Here is a 27,761-nt window from a genome sequence, read left to right as displayed (position 1 = left end):
AGAAGAGATTACAGATCTCCACGGGTAAATAGCCACTTACCATCAGGTGGACTGCAAACTCGTTTGCTACTCCTAAAAGAAAGTAGGACGTAGCCGGCTTCCACACCTAAGCTAAAAGTAATGTGACAGAGGTACCTCTCCGGAAGAACCATTTAACCCTTTTCACCTTTTAGGTTAGGTTAGGTTAGGTTAGAAATTCTTTTGCGTTGGAGATATTCTAAATGTAATATACAATTAGTTACTTATCTTAGAAACTAATTTATTTACATAAAAATATATTCTTTAGATATGAAAAGTGTAAAAAGACAACTGTAGTGAATTAATTAATAAGGAAAAAATCACACTTTTAATTATTATAAATCTCTTATTTTAATTCACGTAATATTTTGCTAAAAATACAAACATTTCTATATTTTATGTGTATTCTGACTATTTTTTAATAGATTTATTCCTATTAAATATAATGTACAAGTGTGGAGCATATATTTTGACGGTTCTTGTAAATCAGCACTTGCGAATAAAATAATTATAGTTAAAAAAACAAAAGCCACGCTACAATCGCACAAGGAAAATCGTAAGTCCTGATATCTGACAATCCTGATGAGGAGAATGGGATAAAATTATTAAAATCGTGTATTATCATCGGTTCCAGATAATTGTTCAACATTTTAAATAAATCGGACCGTTCAAAGTGGGTAAAAATCGAGTTCAAAGATTCCGTTACACACATACATACAGGTCAAGCTAATAAAAGCGTGGTAAAAACGTTTTTTAAAACCCCAATTGATTTTTATCCACTCAATTATCAAAAACCGATGACAATACACGATATTAATAATTTTGTCCCATTGTCCTTATCAGAACCATCAGGATTAACGATTTATGACGGTGTCATAAATCGTGGCAAAATTACCGCACGATAGATTGCAAAAATTATTACTTTTTAGTTTGAACTGTCATCAACCACGCCCTAGTATAACATTATATAATTGAAAATTTTATGTAATTTCGAAATACCCTCAGGTAATTAAAAAAGTATAATGAAACAAAAAAAAACCTAATTTCCAATATAATTTATGAAATACGACGCCTTCAACAAAATAACGTAACATAACGAAATATACAATGACAAAATTAAATATAACAGTATCATTTAAAACAAAACCTCCCCAATTATTTTCATTAATTTGAAATATTTTCATAATAAGTGACCATCACCAATTGCGCATATTTTGTAACGAAAAAATATGAAATTTAGCAAAAATTCCGAAAATATACCTACCCTCAATACACGGTCTGTGACACTCAACTTTACTGCGTTGCTTATTCATTATTCGTATATCTCCCTAAACTCTTTTGTCTTTAAACTCAACCATCCTTAATCCTCAACTCATCCTAATGCAGCGCTTTTAATATTCCGGGCAGATGCAGTAGCATAATTATAGGGTGGCAGGAATGAAAAAATACCACCGAACCCCGTTCCGAGATGCGAGCTCAAAAGTGACCAAAAATTTATAAATCAGCTAAAAAAACAAAGGTCACCAGGACCACACAATCACTATAGAACTTGTTTGTGAGAGAAAATTTCTTAGGGCCCCATGCAATGAATTTCCCATTAGTCTCTCCTATGGTATAGTTACGCCACTGCGCAAGTGACCTCATTTTCGTCTTTTACGTTCATGAACTTCTAACTGCGTGCTTGAATCAATAGTGCATAAAAGACAATCATACTTCAACTTACACGGCAATATTCCCGTTAACAATTAGTTACACTTACAAAAGCGCTTTTCAATTTCTTGCCACCAAAAAAGTCTTATAATTGTTGCATAATCGTTACAAAATTGAAGACATGAACCTTATCCCGTGGCAATAACAAAACAGAATGAAATAAACAATTAGGTACGTAACAGTATTTCTTATATAACAACTACCCACCATAAATTTATCTATTCAAACCATAAAAAAACTTATCTCGCGAACTATGAATATCAACATCAACATCGACATTAATGTTCAATAAAGTATATATCCGCGATCTGAATTCCACCCCTTCACCGCCCTTAAACACAATTTCCTCAACCGTCCTTAAACCACTTCACCTCACCCGTCTTTGACTCACTTCGCCTCACCCGTCCTTAAACTTCACCTCACCCGTCCTTAAACTTCATCTCACCCGTCCTTAAATACCTCACTCGTCCTCACCCGACTCGTCCTTATTCTTCCGGCTGCGCTTCTTACGTCCCGGCCTCGGGTGATTCTTATGCACGTGTTTATTAAGATCTTTAAGATTGAGATACCTGCATGGACAATGCGTACAGTGGAACTTGAACTGTTCGGCGTCCCCGTGGTGACGCATCACGTGCCGTTCTCGAATCTTCTCCGATATAAAGTTGCGATGGCATGTCGAGCATTGGTAGGGTTTTGAAGAGTTGTGGGACTGTTGAGAGAGATAAGTTATAGTAGACAAGAAATAGACAGTGATAGCGTAGTGGTAAAGAAACTGGGCCTCTCGATCGAGGGTTCCGAGGTTCAAATCCCAGACACGCATCTCTGATTTTTCAAAGTTATGTGCGTATTAGAAATTAATTATCATTTGCTAAACGGTGAAGGAAAACATCGTGAGGAAATCTACATACCTGAGAGATTTATAAAAAAAATCTCAAAGGTATGTGAAGTCTACCAATACGCACTTGGCCAGCGCGGTGCACTATGGCCTAATCCTTCTCATTATGAGAGGACACTCGTGCCCAGCAGTGGGACAGTAATGGGTTGTTGATGATGATGATGATGAGACAAGAAATATATTTTTGAAGATGGTAGAACGATCAGTAGTTTGACTCCGACGGCAAGACCCTATTTCTGTCTAATAATAGTAATGTTAAACGTTGCCGTGTTCTGGTTTGAAGGTTGGAGGTAAGGGAGGTACGTATCCGAGGCATTCCCGCTTAGTCCTCAGGGGTAGCGGCGGTTAACAAATGAGCGATATCAGGTAGGAATCTAATTATATCTAAGGTTGATTACAGATTTCCATGGACGGCAGTAGCCACTTACCATCAGGTCAACTACGTGCTCGTCTGCTACTCTTATATTATTAAAAAGGTATTTGTTTATTTATGTATCAAAATAATTAACAATCTAACTAATATTATAAATGCGAATGTAAGTTTGTTTGTTTCACTTTTACGCCTTAACTACATAGTCAATTGTCATGAAATTTTGCACACACGTTGTCAGGGTTCAGAAAAGGATATAGGGTACCTTTGATACCCGAAAAAGTACCATGCCCGAGGGATAGATAAAAACCTCTGACTGCTAGCAAAGCCGCGGGTAAAATCTAATGTTGCTATAAAAGTGTCTATAGAAGGAAAACCAATTAACCAATAAATAAGTAGACATTTATTGATTAATTAATTTATGTATTTTTCATGTACATTTTGTTTTCTTTATTGATCATGATCATCATAATTTACAAGGATATCTAAGGGAAATATAACAAACTCACCACTCTGAGATGTCTTTGGAGGCTGGAGTTTGTACCGAAACTGGTGTTGCATATATCACAGAGGAAGGGTCTCTCGTTGCGATGAGTTCTCTCGTGGACCTGCAAATATAATTGTTGAGTTATTGATTACAATCAAAATGTGCTGGTAACAGGCCATTCATAGGACAAACGAATAACGCCGAATGAAAATGGAATGGTAATGAGATAACAACTTATGCTGGTTATTAATAAACAATCTATCCAATGGTCTGGGTATCAAAGTCCGATATTTCACGTTTAATTTCATAAGGTAGAACCTGTATGGTTTAACTGGAGAGATACCATCATCCACACCTATTTCTGGCGTGGGACTGTTCTGCATTTCTGTGATCAGCTTCAGATAGAACCAATGGTGTACATGTAGCTGGATGCAGATGTCCATGGGCGGCAGTGATCATGCTCACTAACCATCAGGTTTTTTTTTTATAAAATAGGAGTAGCAGACGAGCATACAGTCCACCTGATGGTAAGTGGCTACTGCCGCCCATGTACATCTGTAATCAACCCCAGGTAGGATTAGATATTCCTACCTGAGGTCGTCCACAGATGCGCCGCTATCCCTGAGGACTAAGCTGGAACGCCTCGCAAAAGTCTGTCCCTTACCACACCCTTCAAATCGGAACACAGCAGCGCCTAACACTGCTGTTATTAGGTAGAAATAGGTGTGGCGGTGGTGCCGCCGGAGTCGAACCACAAAGGGTTCTACCACCTTCAAAAGGTGCATGCATGCTCATTTAATGTAGCACATTAATATTATAAAAAATATTCTTTATAGCACGCATTAGTCTTCAAGGGTAGCAACGCAACAGACTATAAAATATATATAAAGCGCACTACATGCTTCTTTGCTACTCCTTAAATAAAAGTACCTGAAGGTTATAGGACTCGAAGAAGCCCTTCCCGCAGTACGTACAATGGAAGGTCATGCCCCGCTGAAACCGCTCGTGGGTCTTCATATGGGTGTTCAAAAGGGCCTGGGACCCAAACATCTTAGGGCACTGCTCGCATGCGTGTGTTTTCTCCTGTTGAAGGAACTTGGGTTTATATGTGTGTGATGCGAATCCATTTATTGGCTGAGTGGAGCCATATCTCTATGATATGGATTTTGGCCTCCTACTTATTTACGATAACTAGTAATATTTTTTTGATTGGTCGAAGTTATGTGTATAGTATACAATTATTAAATGTCTAAAAATAGTAGTGCATGACACTATGTGGAGCTAATCTTTAACAAATTTTATTTCACTAAATTCCGCCTCATGATTTACCGTCTGTAAGCTCACTTTTTCTCATGTGTCTTTAACATACTGAACCTCACCTGTCCTTAACTTAGGGTGTGTTAAAAACTGGCTGCTTATGCTAAATTATTTTTAAGTTATATTATTTCTTATGAACCTGAACAACATTAACTCACTATGCCAACCCGCATCGCGACTCAGACCGCCAGCGATTTGTGGCCCATGCGACACTCTATATGACGTCACTATCACTGCGCCACACGGGGCCATACTCACGAGATGCGTGTCCCGGTGCTTGACCAGCGAGTGCGAGTACTTGAACCGCTTGGGGCAGTCGCTGCACTGGTAGCGCGAGTGTGGCACATGCGACACTCTATATGACGTCACTATCACTGCGTCATACTCACGAGATGCGTGTCCCGGTGCTTGACCAGCGAGTGCGAGTACTTGAACCGCTTGGGGCAGTCGCTGCACTGGTAGCGCGAGTGTGGCACATGCGACACTCTATATGACGTCACTATCACTGCGTCATACTCACGAGATGCGTGTCCCGGTGCTTGACCAGCGAGTGCGAGTACTTGAACCGCTTGGGGCAGTCGCTGCACTGGTAGCGCGAGTGTGGCACATGCGACACTCTATATGACGTCACTATCACTGCGTCATACTCACGAGATGCGTGTCCCGGTGCTTGACCAGCGAGTGCGAGTACTTGAACCGCTTGGGGCAGTCGCTGCACTGGTAGCGCGAGTGTGGCACATGCGACACTCTATATGACGTCACTATCACTGCGTCATACTCACGAGATGCGTGTCCCGGTGCTTGACCAGCGAGTGCGAGTACTTGAACCGCTTGGGGCAGTCGCTGCACTGGTAGCGCGAGTGTGCCACATGCGACACTCTATATGACGTCACTATCACTGCGTCATACTCACGAGATGCGTGTCCCGGTGCTTGACCAGCGAGTGCGAGTACTTGAACCGCTTGGGGCAGTCGCTGCACTGGTAGCGCGAGTGTGGCACATGCGACACTCTATATGACGTCACTATCACTGCGTCATACTCACGAGATGCGTGTCCCGGTGCTTGACCAGCGAGTGCGAGTACTTGAACCGCTTGGGGCAGTCGCTGCACTGGTAGCGCGAGTGTGGCACATGCGACACTCTATATGACGTCACTATCACTGCGTCATACTCACGAGATGCGTGTCCCGGTGCTTGACCAGCGAGTGCGAGTACTTGAACCGCTTGGGGCAGTCGCTGCACTGGTAGCGCGAGTCGCTCGTGTGTGTCGCCATGTGTGCTCGCATCGCGACCCACCCCGCTAGCGACTTGTGGCATATGCGACAGTCTATTATGCGCGCTGCGTGGTACCTTTAACAAAGGGGCGCATATTTTTGTATTAATCTATTTATGCACACAAAAATATCAATAGAAAAGATTTTATATTTAAAATTTAGAGCAAAGGCACTTATGACATTGTAAGTGGTCTGTTGTTGGACAATGGTCTCAATATGATTAGGGAGGCCGGGAGCATAATAAATTAAGACTTTTTTAATGCAGATTGGTGGAGGAACGTAAGGAAGAGTTTTGAACTCAATGTAAGACGTTACCAAACTGTATAAAAGGCCATTTTTATATAATTGAAGCAGCAAATAAGCATGAAGCTCATCTTATGGTTACTGTACCTATGGATATTTGTAATCAACCCCAGATAAAATTACAACCCCACCTGAAGTCAGGCATAGATGAGTTGCTATGAGGATTAAGTTGGAAAGCCTTGAATAAGTATATATCTTACATACTTTCTTACATTGGCTAGATTGTAATTAATATAAAGTACCTTATTATTCACTTGGTACTTTATATATACAAAAAAAAAATACTTTTTACATACATTACCACCTTCAAACCAGAACATGGTGCTTAACACTACTGTAAAGAAAAATAGGTTTGACGATTTGCCTCCAAAGTCCAAGTTCAAAGAGTTCTACCACCTTCATTTCTACCTGCATCGAATGCCATGTAATATTTGTCTATCTATTTATCTTAATACCAATTTTCATCGTGACATTGATCAACAAAAAACACAAAAACAAACCAACCTCTGTTTATGGTTCTTCAAACTGGCTCTTGTACTGAACACTTTCTCGCAACAATTACACTTGAACACATTCCCCAGAACATTATCATCTTTAACTTCCTCCAACTCCAACTTCTTGAGCTGCCGTGCCTCTTTCCGCTTGTTACGCTTCGTTAATCTCTCTTTAAGCATTTCCTCTTCTTCTTCTTTCCGTTTCTCGTTGGTCAGACCGAAGGAGTGCCATTTTGTGTGCACGAGGAATCGTTTTGGGTTGACGAAGAAGAGGTTGCAACTTGGGCACTCGTAGAATGTTGTTATGCAGGTCCAATCGGTGTCTGAAACAGATATTGTAGTGTTTTCAAAAATAGTAATACTGTAGTGGTTTATTTGGTCTGTAATATGGAGGTCTAAGGGTTCAAATCCCAGGTGCATATGTGCTTTTCACTATTATGAATATTTGTGCTATTTCTTATAAAATTAATTGTTAGATAGAATTCATTATTTACACACATCGGAAGTGAGCTCAGAGTGTGCTCTACTTCGAGTCAGTAGAAATGACACATTTTTTCTGACTTTAACCATTCAGTTTTTATGAAGTTACAATGAAACTATAAGACATAACAGGTAGCAAATTTAATTTTAAGAAAGTTCTCTCTAATATTTATTTTTTACCATGCTTTTTTTAGGTCGACCTGTATGTATAGTCCACGCCAAATTGCTAGTCCGCTCCGAATACAGAAACGAGTCGCGTCGCGATAACAAATTCCGGATATTAGCGGGATGAATACAGCGCAGGACCCTCTCAACACCTGTCCACTGCCTTTCTCGCCCACAGGTGCGTTAGCTAGCTGCGTTAGAGTGCCGTTATGTTACGGACTACATGCTAACTAAACCTGCAAGGAACAACTTCAGAGCGGACTAGAAGTTTGGCGAGGACTATAATAAATCATTGAACAAGATAATTAAATTTTGCATGCCTCTTGAATATACAGTACCCGTTATAAATTTAAGATCCTTGTAAAATACTATGTTCTAGCAAATAAAAATGATTTGAATTGAACAAAAGCTTTACCATTTTTAATCGCATCCTTAGCAACAGACACACTCGTAGTGGCCTCAACAATGGTTCCGTTAGGCGCAGTTTGTGCCACCCCGAACACATCTCTCTGAAACGGATTGTGGTTCTCATAGTCCGCCCAATTCGAAACCTCCTCTACTTTAACCTCGACTTCGTTATCCCCATCATTTTTGTTCCCCGTCAACATGTCTAACGGATTTTTTAAGCATTTAAACATGTTTAGCGGCTTAACATCCTCATTCTCAGACTCACTGTCGTTAGGATGTAGCTCTACTTTGATTTCTATTTTCTCTACTTGGAGCTGACTATCATCGTTATTACTACTGTTATCGGGCTCGAGAGTTATCGTGAGGTTATTGTTTTTCTCGTCACTGTTTGTTTCGCTCTCAACACTGTTTTCGTTGCTGCAACTATAAACGGACTTAGAATTTTCTTCGTTTTTACTATCAATGTTTTCGTTGTCCGGAGTTTTTTGTGGTTCGACATATGTTTCATGTGTGCGGTTTTCTGTTTCAATTGGAGGTAATGTATTTTGTTTTGGTATCGTAGGTCCATACTTATCAATTGGACTTATTGTGTCTGTTTTTGGTGGCATCACAAGTCCGTAATTATCAATTGGCGGTGCTATATCTGGTTTTGATGGTACACATGGTCCGTATTTGGTCGAACTTGTCGGGTTGTGTATTAAGATATTCTCAATCATTTTCACAGTGTTCTCTAAGCTCCGTCGTCTAGATTCGTCTAGTTTGGGTGTCTTATTCATACTCAGATCTAGATTAGTGTCCAGGTAATGTTTCGTGCTGGGTTCCTGGTAGTGGTAGCTCATTTGAGGGTCTTTGTAGGGCTTAGGGTACACATGAGGCACGTTTAACGGCACGGGAACGCTACGACGTTGTAAACTTTGATCTTTATAATCGTTCAAGTAATCCTTCCTCTCGTAAAAGTTATTATGGTTGTCAGTTTGATTCAAGTTCATGGGGAGCAAGCCGTGCTGCCAATTATCGTGCATAGGCGGGTTGTGACCCATAAACGAAGTTTGAAAAACATTGGAGTAGTTCTGAAATGGATGCATCGATGTGTGTGGGCTCATTACAGTATGCCCGTAGCCTGTGTAGTTACCAAGATTGTAGTGTGCGTTAGGGTTCTCATCGTGTGTCTTCCCGTACCCATTCGCATTCATACCGTTCATAGACATGTTTACCGAAGCTCCCATATTTATCGGCGGTTCAGACGCCCCGAACTGGTCGCTGTTATGCAACATTGTCACTTTAATAACACTAATGCACAGTTTAAGAACAGTATAAAGTCCACTGATAACAATAAACACGGACTATTTGAGCCATTTTGACATTTTCGACATTTATAATTCACAAAGAGGATACATGGAAGGCAAGGCAGCCATCAAAAAACGACGGATTGTCATTTATTTACTTTGATGCGATACGTTTCACGCAAAGTTGTTATAAATTTCGTTTCTGTCATGAAAGTTTTTATTTACTGAACTCAAAAATATTTTTTGTTGGTATTAAAAATATAATATAAATTGCGTTTAGAGTATAAAATACAATTAATGACATGTTTAAAATTATTTTATTGCAATTAAATCCAAAAAAGTATTCCATTAATATACAAAACGGATTTACGACTATAAGTTATCATTGTCAGTTATTGTTTACTTGACATTTCAAACAGAAAAAATGACATCTAAAATCTACGAAAAGTGTCAAATTCTAAAAATACATTTGTTTGCTTATTCGCGGTGCAAAAAACAAAACTATATCTTTAAAAATAAATGTTCAATATTATATTTTATTAAAATGGACGAAAGTGGGAATAATATCGAGACTTTTGAAGCCATTCTTAAGTTGCGCAGTGAGAAAAAACCATTGTCTTTATACGACACTCGAAATAAACAGTGTTCAGCTTCTAAAATATTAAAACCTCAGGATGTGATTTCTTCAGTTTCACGGCAGTTGAGGGAAATGCAAAAAGCAGACTGTTTGCAAAGAAAGCGTAATCATATTACGAAGACAAAACAATCGGAGTTCCTTCATGTTAATGATATGTACAGGAGAGAGGTAAGAAATACTTTTCTATACGTACACACAAAATTCTTTATTTAAAAGTGCTAAAACTAGTTAATCCCCGTTATGCTCCCATCTTAGATTAGTAAAGATTCGCCGCCTTGAAATTGAATGAAGCCACAAACGGCTTATTAGTAAGTTCTTTTTTTGGATTCTTGACAAATAAAAACATTTTTAGAGAAAATTTACGAATAAATGACTAATACTGCGTAATTTACATAATAAATACATAATTATTTCAAATATTTTAGGGACATTTTAGCACGGAGACGTGGCAAAACTTTTTACGCAACTATTTCAATTCTCAAAACTGGGTACATTTTCTTGTTAGGAGTGAGTAATCTTTACTAATCTATGGCTCCCATAGAGCTTAATCAGATATTCTTGTATGAATATTGGTATATAAATTTCGGGAGGTCATTCTCAAATTTACTGTCTATAACAAAACATTTTGTATTTCTCCCTCTTCCTATAATTTAGATTACTTAATTATGGACTGTCTTAAATTATCTCACGAGATCTCTCGAGATTGACTTAAAAATAACATATATTATGGTTATTCGTCCTACTCTGTGTAAATTATAATTTAGACCCTGATAATTATTTCTACATATTTTCTCTTAGTACAATCTCATATCACTTTGGTCTATATATAAAGTAAGTAAGTAAAGAAGACCTCCAAGCCCCCTCATCTAAAATTATAATTAAAAGATTTTATATTAATGCTTCTTCAAAACAATATATAAATGATAATTGGCGATGTCAAAATAGAAGAAAAAAAAAAGATTTTATTTCATGATTCTCAAACTTAAAGAAAGCTCCATTTTCTAACTTTTCAGACTCACCATCAGCAAATCAAGTTTGAAACACAATGCGTGACAGACACACAACTTATCGACATTGTCGACAGTGTTGAAGCAATGGTAGATGTCAACAAGGGTATGGCGGACGAGTTTGAGACTACTTTCTGTCATAAACCAGACAAACAAGTTATATGTGTGGAAAATGATAGTACTCTATATCAAAAAGATACTAAAAATAATGTTAGTAGGAGTCCTGACGAGGGAAATGAGCTTATTGAAGGGAATGATGGTGAAAATATAAATAAGAGTAATGTTACTAATGATTGTGATATATTTGATATTAACACAGATGTTTGTAAGGAATTTGAGACATCATACTGTAGAACAAATAATGATAATATGTCTGTAAGTAAAGAAAATGAAGTGGAAATTAATATTAAACCAGTTATAGAACAATTTTTTAAAGATACTGTTACAGAAATTAAAGAAGAGAAAATGCTTAAGGATAGAAGTGAAAATATACCAAATGTTAATGTACAGGATATTAATGTAAATATATTAATAAGTGAAGTAAAAAGTACAGCAGATGAAGAATATATGCATATAGAAAAATGTGTTACAGATATATTACTCAGTCCCTCAAGTAAAGTGGAAGAGCAAGATAAAGATAATATATGTACTGATTGTAAAACAGAATCTGATAAAATTGATTTATTGCCATACAGTATTAAAGAAGATAGTTTAAGTGAAAAATGTGATGATACACAAATGTTTGATGAAGAAGATACAAGAATTAAGGATGCAGAAGGTCCTAGTAGTCCTATCTTTAATCATTTTAAACCCAAAATAAAGAAAGAAAGAAAATCTCCGCTAGTTTATACACTGGAAGCTTTTGAAAAATTCGAGTCGTTAGCTATACCGGTTCTTGAAGAGATTGCAGACTTTGAAACTGCAAAACATTTGATCAATTCGCAAATTATTAATAAGGAATTAGTTATACAAGACATAACTTCAGCTTTTGATAAAGAAGATAAAGTGCTGTTAGTTGATAAGAGTAATTCAGATAAAAATAATGAAGATTCTAACAAAGATTATTCAAACAAAGAAACAAATGCAGCAGAAATTAAAACGCCTATAAAAAGACCTAGTATCAGTATAAAAGACGAAATTCTATTTAGTAGTGATGAAGAAAATGACTATTTGGAAAATAATAAAGATGAGTTACCTATGACATGTCCTTTAAAGACATCACCTAAGTCTGAAATGTTAGACTTAAACAAAACAGTATTTGTAGGCTTTCAAACATGTAGTAATAAGTCCATACAAGTCTTAAAAGAGTCCTTTGATAAAGCGAAAAGTATTTTCGATAATATAGATCAAAAAACTAATGAGGACCTAACATTTACTGAGTTGGTGGAGATTTATGATGCTAATTCTAATAACATAAATATTAATATTGTTAAAGAACTGTCTAATGATAAAAGAAGCTGTAATTTAAATACAGAAAATGATGCTGATATAATTAAAGAAGAAAATATTAATATAAATCCTCTAGAAGCTGAGTTTGTAGGATTTAAAACTGCAAATGGAAAATCTATTGATGTTTCAGAAAAGGCGTTACAAAATTCTAAAAATGTTTTTAAAGACATTGAAGGAGATATTTTTGATACTAAAAGTGAAGCACCTAGCTTGAACGTGATAGGAAAAAAGAGGGAATTTTTAGGTTTTAAAACAGCAAATAATAAGAGAATTAAACTTTCAGAAGAAGCTTTAGCTAAAGAAGAACCTACAAATACTGACTTGAAATCGATTAAAACCGATAAAAATATGGAAACTAATCTTCAATATGATAATGACAAAATGTCTGTTGATGATGACCTATTTCACAAAAATGACGATAATGAAGACCTAAACATAGTTGACCAAACTCTCTTACAAGAATTTGAGAATGAGTCTATTGAAGAATCGATTTCTAAATACGAACAAAAAGATAATAATGTAGAATTTTTAGGCTTCAAGACAGCTAGCAATAAAAACATTGAAATATCGGCCACGGCTATGAAAAAGAGTGAAGATATTTTCAAAGAAATCAACAAAGGAAATTATGAAAATTTTGAGCCTGGAATAGCAAAAGTTACTGAAAATAGAATGTATCCTAATTCCAAACCTGCCACTAGTTTTGTGGGATTCAAAACTGGTAATAACAAAGAAATCAAGATATCTGAAAAAGCGTTAGCTAAAACAAAGGATTTATTTCAAGATTTCGATCTGGATGATTTTACAAATGATTTTGATTGTAATAAGAATAAGCTGAACACAGAACGTAAGTCAAAAGCAGATAAACGTCTCCAAAGTAAATCCTCAAACAATAAGGATGAAAATATTAAATATTTAAATTATAGTGCTAATAGGATAAATAAAAAATCTCCAAGTGAAGTAGTTCCTTTACGTGATAAAGGCCAGAGTAATTTTAAATTATCTAAAGTTAAAAGTTATAGTCATGCAGAAATTGATTTGCATTTGAATGATATTTGTACTAAAAGGTACAAGGAGGCATACCCTTGTATTACCAAATATAATACTGAAGGGTCGCTTAATGATAAAATAAATAAAAATCATGTTGACTCACATGAACCTGATAAAATTAATGAAGACATCACTATTTTCAAAGGACTTAAGAATACCAGTAAAACAGTAAACATATCTGAAGAAGCATATTCAAAGACGATTAAAACATTTAAAGAGATAAATACAGTTAGAGCTAACAAAGATATAAGAATTGAAGGGAATGATAATAATGATATAAGAATTTTGCCAAACAAAAATAATAATACTAAAGAATCTACCTTCAGTGGTTTTAAAACAGCTAATAACAAACCTATTGAGGTTTCTGAAGAAGCTCTTACAAAATCTAAGAGAATTCTACAGGACATTGATGTACCTGACATGAATATTGAAGATAATAGTAAACATGATTTGAACACAAAAATGGCTCATAGGGATAATAAAAGTTGTGATGACGAAGGAATAAACGTCTTTGAAGGATTTAAAACGGCTAGTAACAAGAACATAGAAGTTACTAAGGAAGCTCTTATAAACAGTAGACAGTTATTTAAAGATATAGATAATAGTGGTGTTCAAGCGATAAATAATGAAACTACAGCAGATAGGGTGAAAGACAGTGACAATTTACCTCCAGTTTTTGAAGGATTTAAAACTGCTAGTAACAAACACATACAAGTTTCCGAAAACGCTCTTTTAAAAAGTAAGAAAATACTTGATAGTGTGGATTATACTACTAATAATCTTGAAGCGATAAATAATAATACTACAGCAACTAGTATAAAAGGTGATAATTTTCCTTCAGCGTTAGAAGGATTTAAAACAGCGAGTAACAAAAATATACACGTTCCTGAAAGAGCTATTATGAATGCTAAAAATATATTTAAAGATATTGACAGTATTGAAAAAGATGAAAATTGTGGGAATTTTAAAAATAAGTTCACTTTTCAAGGCTTCAAAACAGCTGGTAATAAAGCTGTGAAAGTTTCTGAAGAAGCGCTACTGAAAAGTAAGAAGATTTTACAAGATATAGATATTAACTGTAGTCATGATAAATCTAAAACTGATGGTTATAGAGATAATTATGATAATGAAGATGGTAAAGATAGTATGAAACATTCAACGAACACTGAAGTCAATGCTAACATTGAGGTAAATAAAAAATCGTTCGAAGGATTTAAAACAGCAAGTAATAAAAACGTTAAAATATCTGAAAGCGCGTTAGCTAAGACTAAAGACATTTTTAAAGATTTTGGATTTGATCAAGAAGTCAATTTTAATGATAAAGAGAGATTACAAAATGTTATAATTCCATCTGTAGTGGATGGAATGGAAAGTAAAATAAAACCTGATTGTGGCATATTCAAAGGTTTTCAAACAGCTAATAATAAGGCTGTGAAAGTATCAGAAGAGGCTTTAGCTAGGAGAAAAATATTTGAAGATTTTAATGTTGATAATCAAAATAAAAATAAGTTGAAAGAACGTGAATTTATAAATAAAACTGATGGTAAGAAAGTTGAAGATCCTGATAAAGATATAAATGTACAGGAATTTGGATTTAAAACTGGTACAAATAAAACTATAAAAATATCTGAGGATTCTTTGAAGAAATCCAGGGATTTATTTGCTAATATAGACAACAATTTAAGTTATACAATTAAATCAAATATAGACAGTGAAATTCCAAAAAATAATTCAGAAAATTTAGACAGTATTCTTAATACACAAGTACTAAATAATTTCGAAGAATCTTTACATACTGAAGATTTTTATAGTGATGTATCGCCAAAGCAATCTAAAAGGTCTGGAAGCCCTATTCTCTCGTGCCCTAAAGCGAAAAAACGAAAGAAATTCGAAACTCCATATAGAAGTGACAGAAGTACCTTTAAAGTACAGACTAATAATACCAACCCAACCACAGATACCAAATATAAATTTAACGAAACTTACAAGAAAACAAAGAAGTATACTTTAAAAGATTTAAGTAATATTAATGAGAATAAAAATAAAGAAATAGATCCTTATATTTTGAATTTCGAATTCGACACGTTATTAAATTTTGAATTCGCGCGGCAAAGAAACGATTTGACAGATGTCAGTTGGACAACAGATAATATAAAGACGTGTTTTCTTGAATCTGTAAATAGAAAAATAATACCGGACGGTTGGTTAGACAACCATTTGAAATTGATTATGTGGAAACTAATTTCATACGAAATAAGGTTTGCTGACACTACGGAGGGTGTGTGCTCGGTGAAGAATGTTCTAGAGCAGCTAAAGTATCGATATGACAAGGAGTTGTATAATGTGGAACGACCCGCGTTGAGGAAAATTCTAGAAAAAGATGACGTTTCAACTAGAACTATGGTTCTAGCTGTTGTTGGCGTGTATGTGGATGGAGTAAGGGTGAACAGGTAAGTTTCTTTATTATTTTTATTTATTTATTTATGCACACAAAATACAATACAAAAGAGAGCTTATATCTAAAATTTAGTGCAAAGGCACTGCTTATTTCTAAAGAAATTTCTTTCAGCAGACCTGAGATTGGAGATTGGTTAACACCCAACTGTGGTGGGTTATATTTTTCGAATGTATGTATGTATGTGTGTGTGTGTCTCATACTTTACATGCCCTTTTTTTTTCTTTTTTTCTTCTTCTCGGGGGGGGGGGGGGAACCTTCAAAAGGTACCCGGTGTCGTGGGAGCGACATGGGGTTATATGGGACTTTTACTAAAACCCCAACGGTGACCGTCCTCGGCGCTGCGTAGAGGACTCCGGGATCTCCAAAGGAACGCGACCGGAGTCCTCTCAGCGCACTGTCCCGTCGGGCTCCGCCCAGGTGGGTTTGTATCACCACACCGTCTGGTGTATACGATGGAATGCGGCCACACATATCGCCTTACATCCCGAGGTCGCTGGCCGGGCGGTTCGAACTCTTGCCGCCCGCTACCCCGAAAGCCCCTTTTAGTCGCCTCTTACGACAGGCAGGGGATACCGTAGCCCTATTCTGGTCCCGGAAATACAGGGGCAACTTTACATGCCCTTTTTTTTTTGTTGACTAGGGGTAACCTTCAAAAGGTACCCTATGCCGTGGGAGCGGCACGGGGTTATGTGGGATTCTTACCGCACTAAAACCCCCCCGGTGGCCGTCCTCGGCGCTGCGTAGGGGACAACTTTACATGCCCTAAAGCCCAAACAACTTGCCAGATTTTCACATATGTATTATGAAATGTTGTCTAAATTCTAGGAGAAACCTCAGGCTATATTTCTAAGCAGTCGGGTTTTTTTTACATAATAATTATTTTTTTAATATTTATCTCTTGAGACACCTAAATAATTATTATTTCAAGTAGCAATTATAAGACATACATACAAATAGACGCTCAATAAACATTATTATCCGCAATTGTCTAAAACTAGTGGTAAAACGATGTTTGTATCGATAATAATATTTAATTAGCGGACATCCATTAATTACGTGAAATGTAGCGTTGAGTACTGAGTGATTACGTGAGCGGTTCAACCCCACCCCCCTTCCCCCTAGTGAGGTTTGGCTCCAACCGCTCCCCATCACCTAACCTAACCTAACCTAACTTATTGTGTGTGTATCTAATTTACTCGATGAATTGATTCTAAAAAAACTTACTCAATATTTTTATTAGCTCTATAGCATGCAGTTTTCACCAGTAATTTTAACGGCATTTACCTGTTTTCTCCTATTTGTTTCACGCTTTATTAATATATTTCGTGTAAATTATGTTGGTGTTCAATAAATAAAAAAAATCAATAATAGCTTTTACTTTTTTTTTTAATTTCAGTGCAACCAACCCATCAACCACAATAGAATTGTTGCTCACAGACGGTTGGTACTGCGTAAAGGCGTGTTTGGATCGTATGTTGGTCAACCTGGTATGCAATGGTAGGATTGCAGTTGGCAGCAAGATAGCTACAGTAGGCGCTGAACTGCTCAACTGTGAACAGGGCGTTTCGCCTTGGGAGGTGAGTATTAGAGAATTAATGAGATTCTATTAGCTACAGCAGCGTTTCCTAACTTTGTTCAGTCCACGGACCCTTAGGAAATCAAGCACAGTTTTCACGGACCCCCTTAATGAAATAAACAGCAAAAAGAATGGATTAGGTATTTATTTTAATTATTACAGATACAAAAAAAAAAAACAAATGCAGAAGGTAATTATAACTGTTTATTATGAAAAATATGAAAAAAGAAATGTGAAGGTTGGTGTTGCTACTAAGCTGTAATCTCAAATCAGATTCTACTTGTAATCTGTTTCTGTATTTGTTTTTTGTATAAACAAGAGTAGAGAATGCCTTTTCACATAGGTATGTGGTTGAAAATAGCAGTAAAGCGGCCCTTTTGCATTTCATGAGCGATTGATGTGTGGTCCAGAGATGACACCGCGGACCCCCATACATATACTCGCGGACCACAGGTTGGGAAACGCGTCTCTACAGAATAGCTTTGATAAAAAAAGAGGGAGGGAGGCAGAGCTTATTATTTATTTATTTATTCATTTATTTGGCAATCCAACAGCGTTACACATCAATAAAAGAAGATTACATTTTAAGAAGAGAATTGAGAAAGGCTTATGTTGGAAAGACTTTAATCTTGTGTTGGGAAGAAAAGGGGATCAATTTCGTAATCTTTATATATATATATTTCTTATGTGCGTGTGTATGTCACTGAACTCATCTTAAACGACTGGACTGATTTTGATGATATTTGTTGTGTGTGTTCAAGGGGACTTGAGAATGGTTTAGATTCAGAATTTAGTCCGTGGGAAAAGGTTTTTTTAATTAACTTTTAATTCGTAAGTAGTTGTTGATTTTGGAATGTTTCACATTGGATTCGACAGACTTCGCTACCATCGCAGTTTCAAATATTCTATCTATTTATGAATCCCGTAAGTGATAAGGGTTGTTCACCCTTAACATTTTTTTATTTATATGGCAACACAACGTTTGCCGGGTCAGCTAGTATAAAAGTAATAGTGAAAATTGTCGTAGTAGACTAGTGATTAATTTTGATAAGAAAGAGGGATATACAGGCATGTAATAAGAAGATAATTGAAAATGCGGTATAACGAGATTAGTACTGTATTGGGAGGAAGAGGGAATAAGAGTATGAAACTGAGAGAATTAGAGATGAAGAATGAAAAAATAAGTCTTACAAAGGGATAGATGGGGAGAAACTTCGGACCCCTCGAACAAGAGTTTCTTAACCTTCACTGTCACTGTTCGCGAGTATTTAAATCAATTTGAAGGTGGTAGAACCCTTTGTGGTTCGACTCCGGCGGCACCACCGCCATACCTATTTCTGCCTAATAACAACAGTGTTAGGCGCTGCTGTGTTCCGGTTTGAAGGGTGTGGTAAGGGAGACAGACTTTTCCGAGGCGTTCCAGCTTAATCCTCAAGGGTAGCGGCGCATCTGTGGCCGACCTCAGTTTGGAATATCTAATCCTATGTGGGATTGATGACAGATGTGCACGGCAGTAGCTACTTACCATCAGGTAGACTGCATGCTCGTCTGCTACTCCTATATTATGAAAGAATATACTTTATCAACAATCATAAATTAATATTTCCAGGACACATCCTCAGTGCGTCTCAAGCTCTTCGGCAACTCCACGCGGCCAGCTCACTGGGACGCTAAACTCGGTTACCATAGCAACGGGAGCATAACCTCCCAGCTGTCCACCATCCTGGTGTCTGGGGGCAAGGTGGCGAGAACACGAGCGCTGGTTGTGCGAGTGTACCCTGCGCTGCATGTGGAGAGGTTCCAGGATGGGAGTACAGGTATACCAGTAGAAAATAGAAAATAGAACCAATATAGTTTTGAAGGTGGTAGAACCCTCTGTGGATCGACTCCGGTGGTACACCCGCCACACCTATTTCTGTTATAACAGCAGTGTTAAACCACACCTATTTCTGATATAACAGCTGTGTTAAACCCCACCTATTTCTGTTATAACAGCTGTGTTAAGCCACACCTATTTCTATTATAACAGCAATGTTAAGCAACACCTATTTCTGTTATAACAGCAGTGTTAAGCCACACCTATTTCTGTTATTACAGCAGTGTTAAGCCACACCTATTTCTGTTATTACAGCAGTGTTAAGCCACACCTATTTCTGTTATAACAGCAGTGTTAAGCCACATCTATTTCTGTTATAACAGCAGTGTTAAGCCACACCTACGAGTATTTCTGTTATAACAGCAGTGTTAAGCTACACCTATTTTTGTTATAACACCAGTGTTAAGCGCTGCTATGTTCTGGTTTAAAGGGTGTGGTAAGAGAAACATACTTTTCCAAGGCGTTCCAGTTTAGTCCTCATGGGTAGCGACGCATCTATGGCCGACCTCAGATAGGAATCCAATCGAATCTGGGGTTGATTACAGATGTCCATGGGCGGCAGTAGCCCCTTACCTTCAGATGAACTGCATGCTCGTCTGCTACTCCTATATTATAAAAAGGTAGCTGCATTTCGAATTAGAATTTGAGCAATATGTGCAGTATATCTTAAAATTAAAATCATTTTTACTCCAATCAATATTTGGTTTATTTAACTCTGATAGAAAAATCTGGTAAAGTAATCCTACTAAAATCTTGAAATAATACGTATTTATAATAAAAGATATGTTGCTTCTTTTGCAGTGACGCGTTCTGAAAGACTGGAGAATCTTCATCAGATGAAATACGAAACGGAGAGACAGATGCAACTGGAGAAGTTGTATGAGGAAGTGGAGAAGGAGTTTTTTGAACAGGTGTGTATTTATATGTATAATGGGACAAATGTATGACTAGCTAGCTATTAGAATAACTAGCTGACCCGGGAAACGTTGTGTTGCCATTTAAATAAAAAAATGTTAAAGGTGAACAACCCTTATCACTTAGGGGTATGAAAAATAAATATCGATTCTCAGACCTACTGAATATGCATATAAAATTTGGTGAAAATCGGTAAAGCCGTTTCGGAGGAGTACGGTAACTAACATTGTGACACGAGAATTTTATATACAAGATTTATTTGTATTTGGAAGTTGAGTGTGTGTCGGTCGGGCTCGTGACGTCAGTAGTAGTGCTCGGGTCGTGAAGTCAGTCGTAATGCTCGGGTCGTGACGTCAGAAGTCACGCTCGGGCGTGTGACGTCAGTAGGAATGCTCGGGCGTGTGACGTCAGTCGTAATGTTCGGTTCGTGACGTTAGAAGTCACGCTCGGGCGTGTGACATCAGTCGTAATGCTCGGAACGTGACGTTAGATAGACCCGAGCAGGGTCTGTGATGTCAGATATCATACTCGGGCGTGTGGCGTCCATGTAAAATTTGAGTCTGTGACGTCAGAAGTCACGCTCGAGCGTGTGACGTTGATGTAATGTTCGGGTCTGTGACGCCAGACTTTGCTCGGGTCTATGACGTCAGTACTTTGAGCTCGGCTAGTAATAGAAGGTAAATAGTAGTAGAACGTCCGAAAGTTTAGTACTGGGGCAAATACATTTGGGTGACGTTCGGGCTTATTACATGATCGATATAAATTAAAAGGATTATTAAAAACATAAAAATCCTAACTAATATTATGAGTGCGAAAGTTACACTACCACGACTTAACTACCTAGCCGATTGTCATGAAATTTTGTATAGTCCGCGCCATACTGCTAGTCCGCTCTGAGAATGTTGCGAACAGGTGATGCGATTCATTCCTGTATTCAGAGCGGACTAGCAGTTTTACGCGGACTATACTCATGTTGTCACAGGACACAGGGTACCTTTCCTAGTTTAATCATATAGTTAAACGATAGACTAGCATATTTGAAATCTTTTTAATCTGGAAATTACAGGATTCGCCTGAATCTGAAGGTTTAGACCTCAAGAAGAGCCTTCTAAGTGGTACGCAGTTGAATGAAAATATGAAGAGTGGCGATTCCAATGAATTTCGGGTATGTTATTGTATAATCGTCACAATTTAATAGGCCCATTTTGACACATGCCATCTGTAGGCTCTAAGCAAGTGACATACAAATCGATAACCAACGAAACCGATTTGTACGACAAATCGATTACAACCCGACATCGTATTGTATAGATTACTTAATATTTTGTAAATAGAATATTTATTTAATATTTTTCTAAATCATCTAAATAATTAATAAAAAGGAGAAAAGAAAATAAATTCTAGTGTAATGATTTGAAGCCGCAAGCTCTAACTGTCACGTGATCGTAAACTGCCTACTAAAAAGTGAGTTTAAAACATTAATGACATTAGAATGGCATGTGTCAAAATGGGCCTATTAAATTGTGAAGACTATAGCATACTATACTTTGATATGGAATATGTGCTATAATACAAAATACAGATGTTTAATGGAAGAAATATGCATCTCAATTTTTTTTTTTATCACATTTTATTGTATGAAACTCTTCTTTAAAAATACCATGCTTGGTCACAGGGGCGGATGTCTTGGGTTTTCGTCACATAGTAAATAATTTCTAGAAAATAGTCACGGTTTTTCGCGCGATATAGCGCTTTTTAAACTCACAAGTGGCGGATTAGTGTCGTCGGAGGCCCGGGGCGGAAAGTTAAATGGAGGCCTCCATGTTTTTTTTTATAATATAGGAGTAGCAGACGAGCATGCAGTCCACCTGATGGTAAGTGGCTACTGCCGTCCATGGACATCTGTACTCAACCCCAGATAGGATAAGATATTCCTACCTGAGGCCGGCCACAGATGCGCTGCTACCCCTGAGGACTAAGCTGGAACGCCTCGGAAAAGTATGTCTCCCTTACAACACCCTTTAAACCGGAACACAACAGCGCTTAACACTGCTGTTATGAGGCAGAAATAGGTGTGGCGGTGGTGCCGTCGGAGTCGACCACAAAGGGTTCTAACACCTTCAGAAAATTCAGTAAAAAGTTGATTTTACAAAATGACAAATCTGTCATAGAATTATTCGGTGACCTTTTTTTTCTGACAGATACACATTTCATAGATTGTTTGCTTCTGACGATAATATTTTTAGCAACTGTGTTTGGGGGCCCCCAGGAGGATCGGAGGTCCGAAGCGGACTTCCCCCTTCCCCCCATAAGCCGCTAGAGGGCAACACTGCCGCACATATGCCAGGATTAAAGTTGATTAAAAACGAATACAAAATATAATTTGTTAACTTTGTTTGTAAAAAAATATTCTTACCGTACTACCACTACCTACTACCAAATTTCGTTCTTCCAGACACACCTAACCGACTCCCAATCAACACGCCTCCAAGACACATCAAGAAGGAGAGAGAAGCTGCTAGAAGCACTCCAGAAGAGATTTCAGGAAAGGATACAGAAGCAGGGTCTCGATACAGGCAGGAATGTGGTGACGTTGCTGAAGATAAGGGTGGCTGATTTCCAGGGGGTGGACAATGTGGTTGTTACTAAGGGTGAGTTTTTGTATCCCTGTATCATCAACCCATTACTGTCCCTCTGCTGGGCAGGGTCACCTCTCATAATGAGAAGGATTAGGCCGTAGTCCACCGCGCTGGTCAAGTGCGTATTGGTAGACTTCACATAGCTTTGAAAACGTTTTTTTAAGATTTCTCATGTATGCAGGTTTCCTCACGATGTTTTCCTTCACCGTTTAAGCAAGTGATAATTAATTTCTAATATGCACATAACTTTGAAAAATCAGGGTTGCGTGGGATTTGAACCTCGGACCCCACGATCGAGAGGCAGAGTCTCTTAACCACTAGGCTATCACTGTTCATTTAAGTGTGTGTGAATTTGTGTATAACAATATATTTCTTTTCTTTCAGCAATGATTTCAATATGGCGTCCGAATGATGCAATCTTAGATATAGTAAAGGAGGGTTCATGGATTGATGTCTTCAATGTAGTTCCTACTGCTGTGAGGTAAATATACTTTTCTGTTATTTTATAATATAGGAGTAGCAGATCAGCATGCAGTCCACCTGATGGTAAGCTACTGCCGCCCATGGACATCTGTAATCAACCTCAGATAGGATTAGATATTCCTACGCTAGGTCGGCCACAGATGCAACGCTACTCCTGAGGACTAAGCTGGAACGCTTCGGATAACACTGCTGTTAGTAGGTAGAAATAGGTGTGGTGGTGGTGCCGTCGGAGTCTAACCACAAAGGGTTCTCTTCTACCTTCAATTTTCAAATTCTAATAATAACTATATGCATCTGTTTCTACCTAATAAACAGCAGTGTTAAGCTCTGCTGTGTTTTGGTTTGAAGGGTGTGGTAAGGGAGATATACTTTTTCGAGGCGTTCCAGCTTAGTCCTCAGGGGTAGCGGCGATGTGGCAGACCTCAGGTGTGACTCTTATCTTATTTGAGGTTGACTGCAGATGTCCATGGGCGGCAGTAGCCACTTACCATCAGGTGACTGTTTGCTTACTATTTCTTTATAAAATTCCCACCCTCCCCTTAAATCGATAATGAGGGTAGTTTTATAGAACTAATCTTTATTTGTGTTTTTAAAAGTTTTTAATGAGGATTTTGTATTGATTTTTCAGAAATTCTGAAATACAAATTTCAGCGGGTAGGCAGTCAGTTTTTTGCAGGTCGAAGTACAAGGAAAATGCTAAGTTTAAACCTCTAATACAGTCATTAAAACGAAAATGCTTCACCATTTACGAATTAGTTCAAAATCCGACAATGGGAACAGATTTTAATGAAATAGATACACTAGGTATTGTATTTTTAATCGAACCATCGACAAAAGAGTTTGACAAGAAAGCACAGTTTCAAAATGTGTACCTAACGGACATAGACAAGAATATTATCTGTGTTAACTTTTGGGGCGGGATAAAAAAGTTCGGTTATGAAAATATTTTTTCACCTGGCAACATTGTTGCATGCTCGAACTTACTGAAACGCGCTGGCAACACCAGGAAAAGCATACCGCAGTACCGCGCGATGGAATTGTCTACTTTTACAGAGAGTTCCAAATTTGAAAATGTTCGCAAAATGGCCGACGTATTGCTTAAATCATTTTGCTGTGTAGACAAGAAGAAATTTATTGATGATTGCGTTTTAAGTAAAAATAATGTATTATTAAATAGATATAATAATGTTTCTCCATACAGATTTAATACTAGTGACTATAATTTGACAAAGAATAAGATATTTATAGACTCCCCATTGACAAAAGACAACAATTTCAACCTCACAGGCTTAGATTTCGAGTCTAGTTTTAAAATAAGTGATTTAGATTTACGACCAGAGATTTTAAAGCGAAAACAAAAAGTAAACGAAAAGATTGCTAAATTAAAAATGTATGGTGAACCACCGCCTTTGAATAACATGTATATTATAAATAAAATAAAAAACGCGGGAAGCGCGTACAAAAGTCCGTTGACAGCTGACATTTCGAGTGTTGCCAGTACAAAAAATGTTAATGACAGTCCTGTTACGTCAAATAAATTGGAATCGAGTCCGATCTTGTCAAACAATCGGGTGATTCGAGCAGCAAATCCTATTAAATTGAATTTTTCGAATTTAGAAGATGAGAAGGGAAGCAATCCTTTTGAAGAGGAGTTTGATGCTAGTCCTCCGTTAAGCTTAGATTGATTTACTTTGGCTACCAAAGTGTGATTTTAAAGGTATATTGTCGTTCGATTCCGGCACCACCGTCACACCTATTTCTGTTATAAAAACAATGTTAAGCGGTGCTGTGTTCTGGTTTGAAGTGTGATAAGGGAGACAATTTCCCAAGGCGTTTTAACATGGTCCTCAGGAGTAGCGGCGAATCTGTGGCCGACCTCAGGTAGGAAGTTAATCTTATCTGGGGTTGATCACAGATGTTCATAGCCGGCAGGAGTCTTACCATCAGGTGGACTGCATGCTCGTCTGCTAATGCTATATTATAATAAGTATGATATGTATTATGTTCCTGTACCTATTTCACAATATAGAAGTAACAAACGAGCATGCAGTCCATCTGATGGTAAGTCACTGCTGTATGGACATCTGTAATCAACTCCAGATTAGATTAGAGTTCTATAGTCCGCATAAAACTGCTAGTCCGCTCTGAATATAGAAATGAATCGCGTCGCCATAGCAAACTGTATGACTACACTTGCTCGCAACAACTTCAGAGCGGACTAGCAGTTTGGCGCGGACTCTACCTGAGGTCGGCCACAGCGTTGCTAGTCCTGATTAATATGAAATCTCATATAATTGCCTTTATAAACGTATGTATAATGTAGCAAGTATAAATATATGTATCCTATGTATAATATAAGAAGTAGTTATATTTCTTTGAAGTAAAAAGGGTTTGTGTATCAATCTGTATAAGGAAAAAGTAAAACTAACAAAACCAAAAATAAATATAAATATAAAACATATTTTATACTATTATATTATATATAAAATTCTCGTGTCACAATATAGGTAACCGTACTCCTCCGAAACGGTTTTACCGATTTTCACCAAATTTTATATGCATATTCAGTAGGTCTGAGAATCGGCTACTATCTATTTTTCATACCGCTAAGTGATAAGGGTTGTTCACCCTTAACATTTTTTTTATTTATATGGTAACTCTACGTTTGCCGGGTCAGCTAGTATCATAATATATTGCCTATAAGTCGATAATAAATAAATATTATTACAATGTAACCGTCCAGCGTAACTATTTCTGTTACAACAATCGTTTCACCACTATTTATTCCCTCTCATAGTGCGCTGAAAAATATAACTTAAAAATTATAAAATATATATAAATGTGAAATCAGTGTATATAAAATTATGTTACCGTTAAAGTTAAATATAAGATAATGTGATTTTTTTCTTGTATATTTTGTAAATAAGTCCTTTTTTAGTTTATAGTTTATTTTATTACATACAATTTCATATATATAGTAACTATCTTGTAGAAAGATAATGTGATTAAATTGAAGCTTTATTATAACTAATATTGTTATTTTGGTAAAACAAAAAGTTATTTTAGTGAATAAGTATGATTTGTTAATAAATGACTAAAAATTTAAAGGTTTGTTTTTTTTCTTTGTATTTTCACATATTGAGGGTTTCAGGTTCGATGAATGTCCAATTGGGCATCTAAATTATGAATTTATATTATTCTGGGTCTAGTTTTGTCTATAACACGCAGTGTGTTATGTTCCCTCTGCTGACTGCTTTTACTGCATACTGGTATAGTCCGCTCCAAACTTCTAGTCCGCTCCGAATATAGAAACGAGTCGCGTCGTAAAAGTAAATTGTAGATATATTGAAGGTGGTAGAACCCATTGTGGTTCGACTCCGGTGGCACCACCGCCACACCTTTTTCTACCTAATAACAGCAGTGTTAGGCGCTGCTGTGTTCCGGTTTGCAGGGTGTGGTAATAGAGGCATACTTCTCCGAGGCGTTCCAGCTTAGTCCTCAGGGGTAGCGGCGCATCTGTGGCCGACCTCAAGTAGGAATATCTAATCCTATCTGGGGTTGATTACAGATGTCCATGGGCGACAGTAACCACTTATCATCAGGTGGACTGCATGCTCGTCAGCTAATCTTATATTATAAAAAAAAAATGTAAAAAGTCCAGTAGGTGCTACGGTTTTGTCAAATTTGACGTCTTCTTTTAGTAGTTTTATATTAAAGTAATACCTATATATGTGATGCACATTGAGCTAAAGCTAGGAACATATTAACAATACTGCATATTGCAACTTGATTACGAACATGGAGGCATAATGACAATAAAAAATGTACAACACATTATTAAATGTTTTAGTATATGAAAGTTTCTTGTAGACGTAGAATGTTTTATGATAAGAAGGGATCTAAAAACATATGTTAAAATAAAATATCTTATATGTAAGGATATAACACATGGTAAAAATAATGTTATTCAGATCTCAAACGTCCACAAAAATAATTGAAATATAATCAGTACAAGTAAATGTTAAGCATATTACATAGTATTATGTTTTCTTTTATTGAATTAAAATACTTAAGCCAAATCTTATGCGAAATTCAGAAAATAAGTGTATCTGTATTTAACATCCTTAGTGCATAAACGAAACGTTTTACGCAACATGGTAACATTACCCGCGTCTGTCATTTGAAGGTGACCTTCACGTCTTCCCGTTTTGACTTTTGACGTTTCATAACCTACAAAAAAGTATTTTCATTTGAATTTTCTACCCGCGTAGACATGCGATATGTTATAGTGCGGCCGCAAATAACTTCGTAACACCAAAATCGCGTCGTAAATAGGTCTGTGCCACGTCCTCAGTGTATTTTTAAGTGATAAAACCGCCAAAAACAGCAGCGATTCCGTAGCGGCTTTCTTTATTTTTTTTAATCGGTAAGTGAAGTTTTTTTTACTTTCCTTCGGTTCGGGCGCGT

At 37.1% G+C, this 27,761-nt stretch overlaps 3 protein-coding genes across 4 annotated transcripts in view; 2 read left to right on the top strand and 1 right to left on the bottom strand.

Annotated features, from left to right (window-relative positions):
• Positions 1-903: 903 nt before the first annotated feature.
• On the bottom strand, positions 904-9,360 carry LOC140756796 (uncharacterized). Its single transcript, XM_073092333.1, has 6 exons — positions 7,929-9,360; positions 6,879-7,191; positions 5,973-6,147; positions 4,411-4,563; positions 3,503-3,601; positions 904-2,437 (listed from the first exon to the last, which is right to left on the bottom strand). Exons 1-6 carry the CDS (start codon positions 9,193-9,195, stop codon positions 2,189-2,191), a joined length of 2,256 nt encoding a protein of 751 aa, XP_072948434.1. The 5' UTR covers positions 9,196-9,360; the 3' UTR covers positions 904-2,188.
• A 358-nt stretch (positions 9,361-9,718) lies between these two features.
• LOC140756880 (uncharacterized) lies at positions 9,719-26,189 on the top strand. Its single transcript, XM_073092414.1, has 9 exons — positions 9,719-10,012; positions 10,858-15,797; positions 17,202-17,382; positions 18,991-19,198; positions 20,059-20,168; positions 21,239-21,337; positions 22,628-22,823; positions 23,196-23,292; positions 23,923-26,189. The coding sequence occupies exons 1-9, from the start codon at positions 9,752-9,754 to the stop codon at positions 24,977-24,979; spliced, it is 7,149 nt and encodes a 2,382-aa protein (XP_072948515.1). The 5' UTR covers positions 9,719-9,751; the 3' UTR covers positions 24,980-26,189.
• A 1,286-nt stretch (positions 26,190-27,475) lies between these two features.
• The window catches only part of GlyS (glycogen [starch] synthase), a 35,579-nt gene continuing 35,293 nt past the window's right edge, over positions 27,476-27,761 (top strand). For both annotated transcript variants that reach the window (XM_073092421.1, XM_073092420.1), the window contains exon 1: positions 27,476-27,720. The gene's annotated coding sequence lies outside the window, so the exon portion shown is untranslated. The remainder of the gene's footprint in view (positions 27,721-27,761) is intronic.

The sequence above is a fragment of the Epargyreus clarus genome, unplaced genomic scaffold, assembly GCF_041222505.1.
Source record: "Epargyreus clarus isolate Ecla_fem2 unplaced genomic scaffold, WU_Ecla_fem_2.2 ptg000036l, whole genome shotgun sequence".
In the NCBI taxonomy this organism is placed as follows: Eukaryota; Metazoa; Arthropoda; class Insecta; order Lepidoptera; family Hesperiidae; genus Epargyreus; species Epargyreus clarus.
This window is presented reverse-complemented; position numbering and strand designations above follow the sequence as displayed.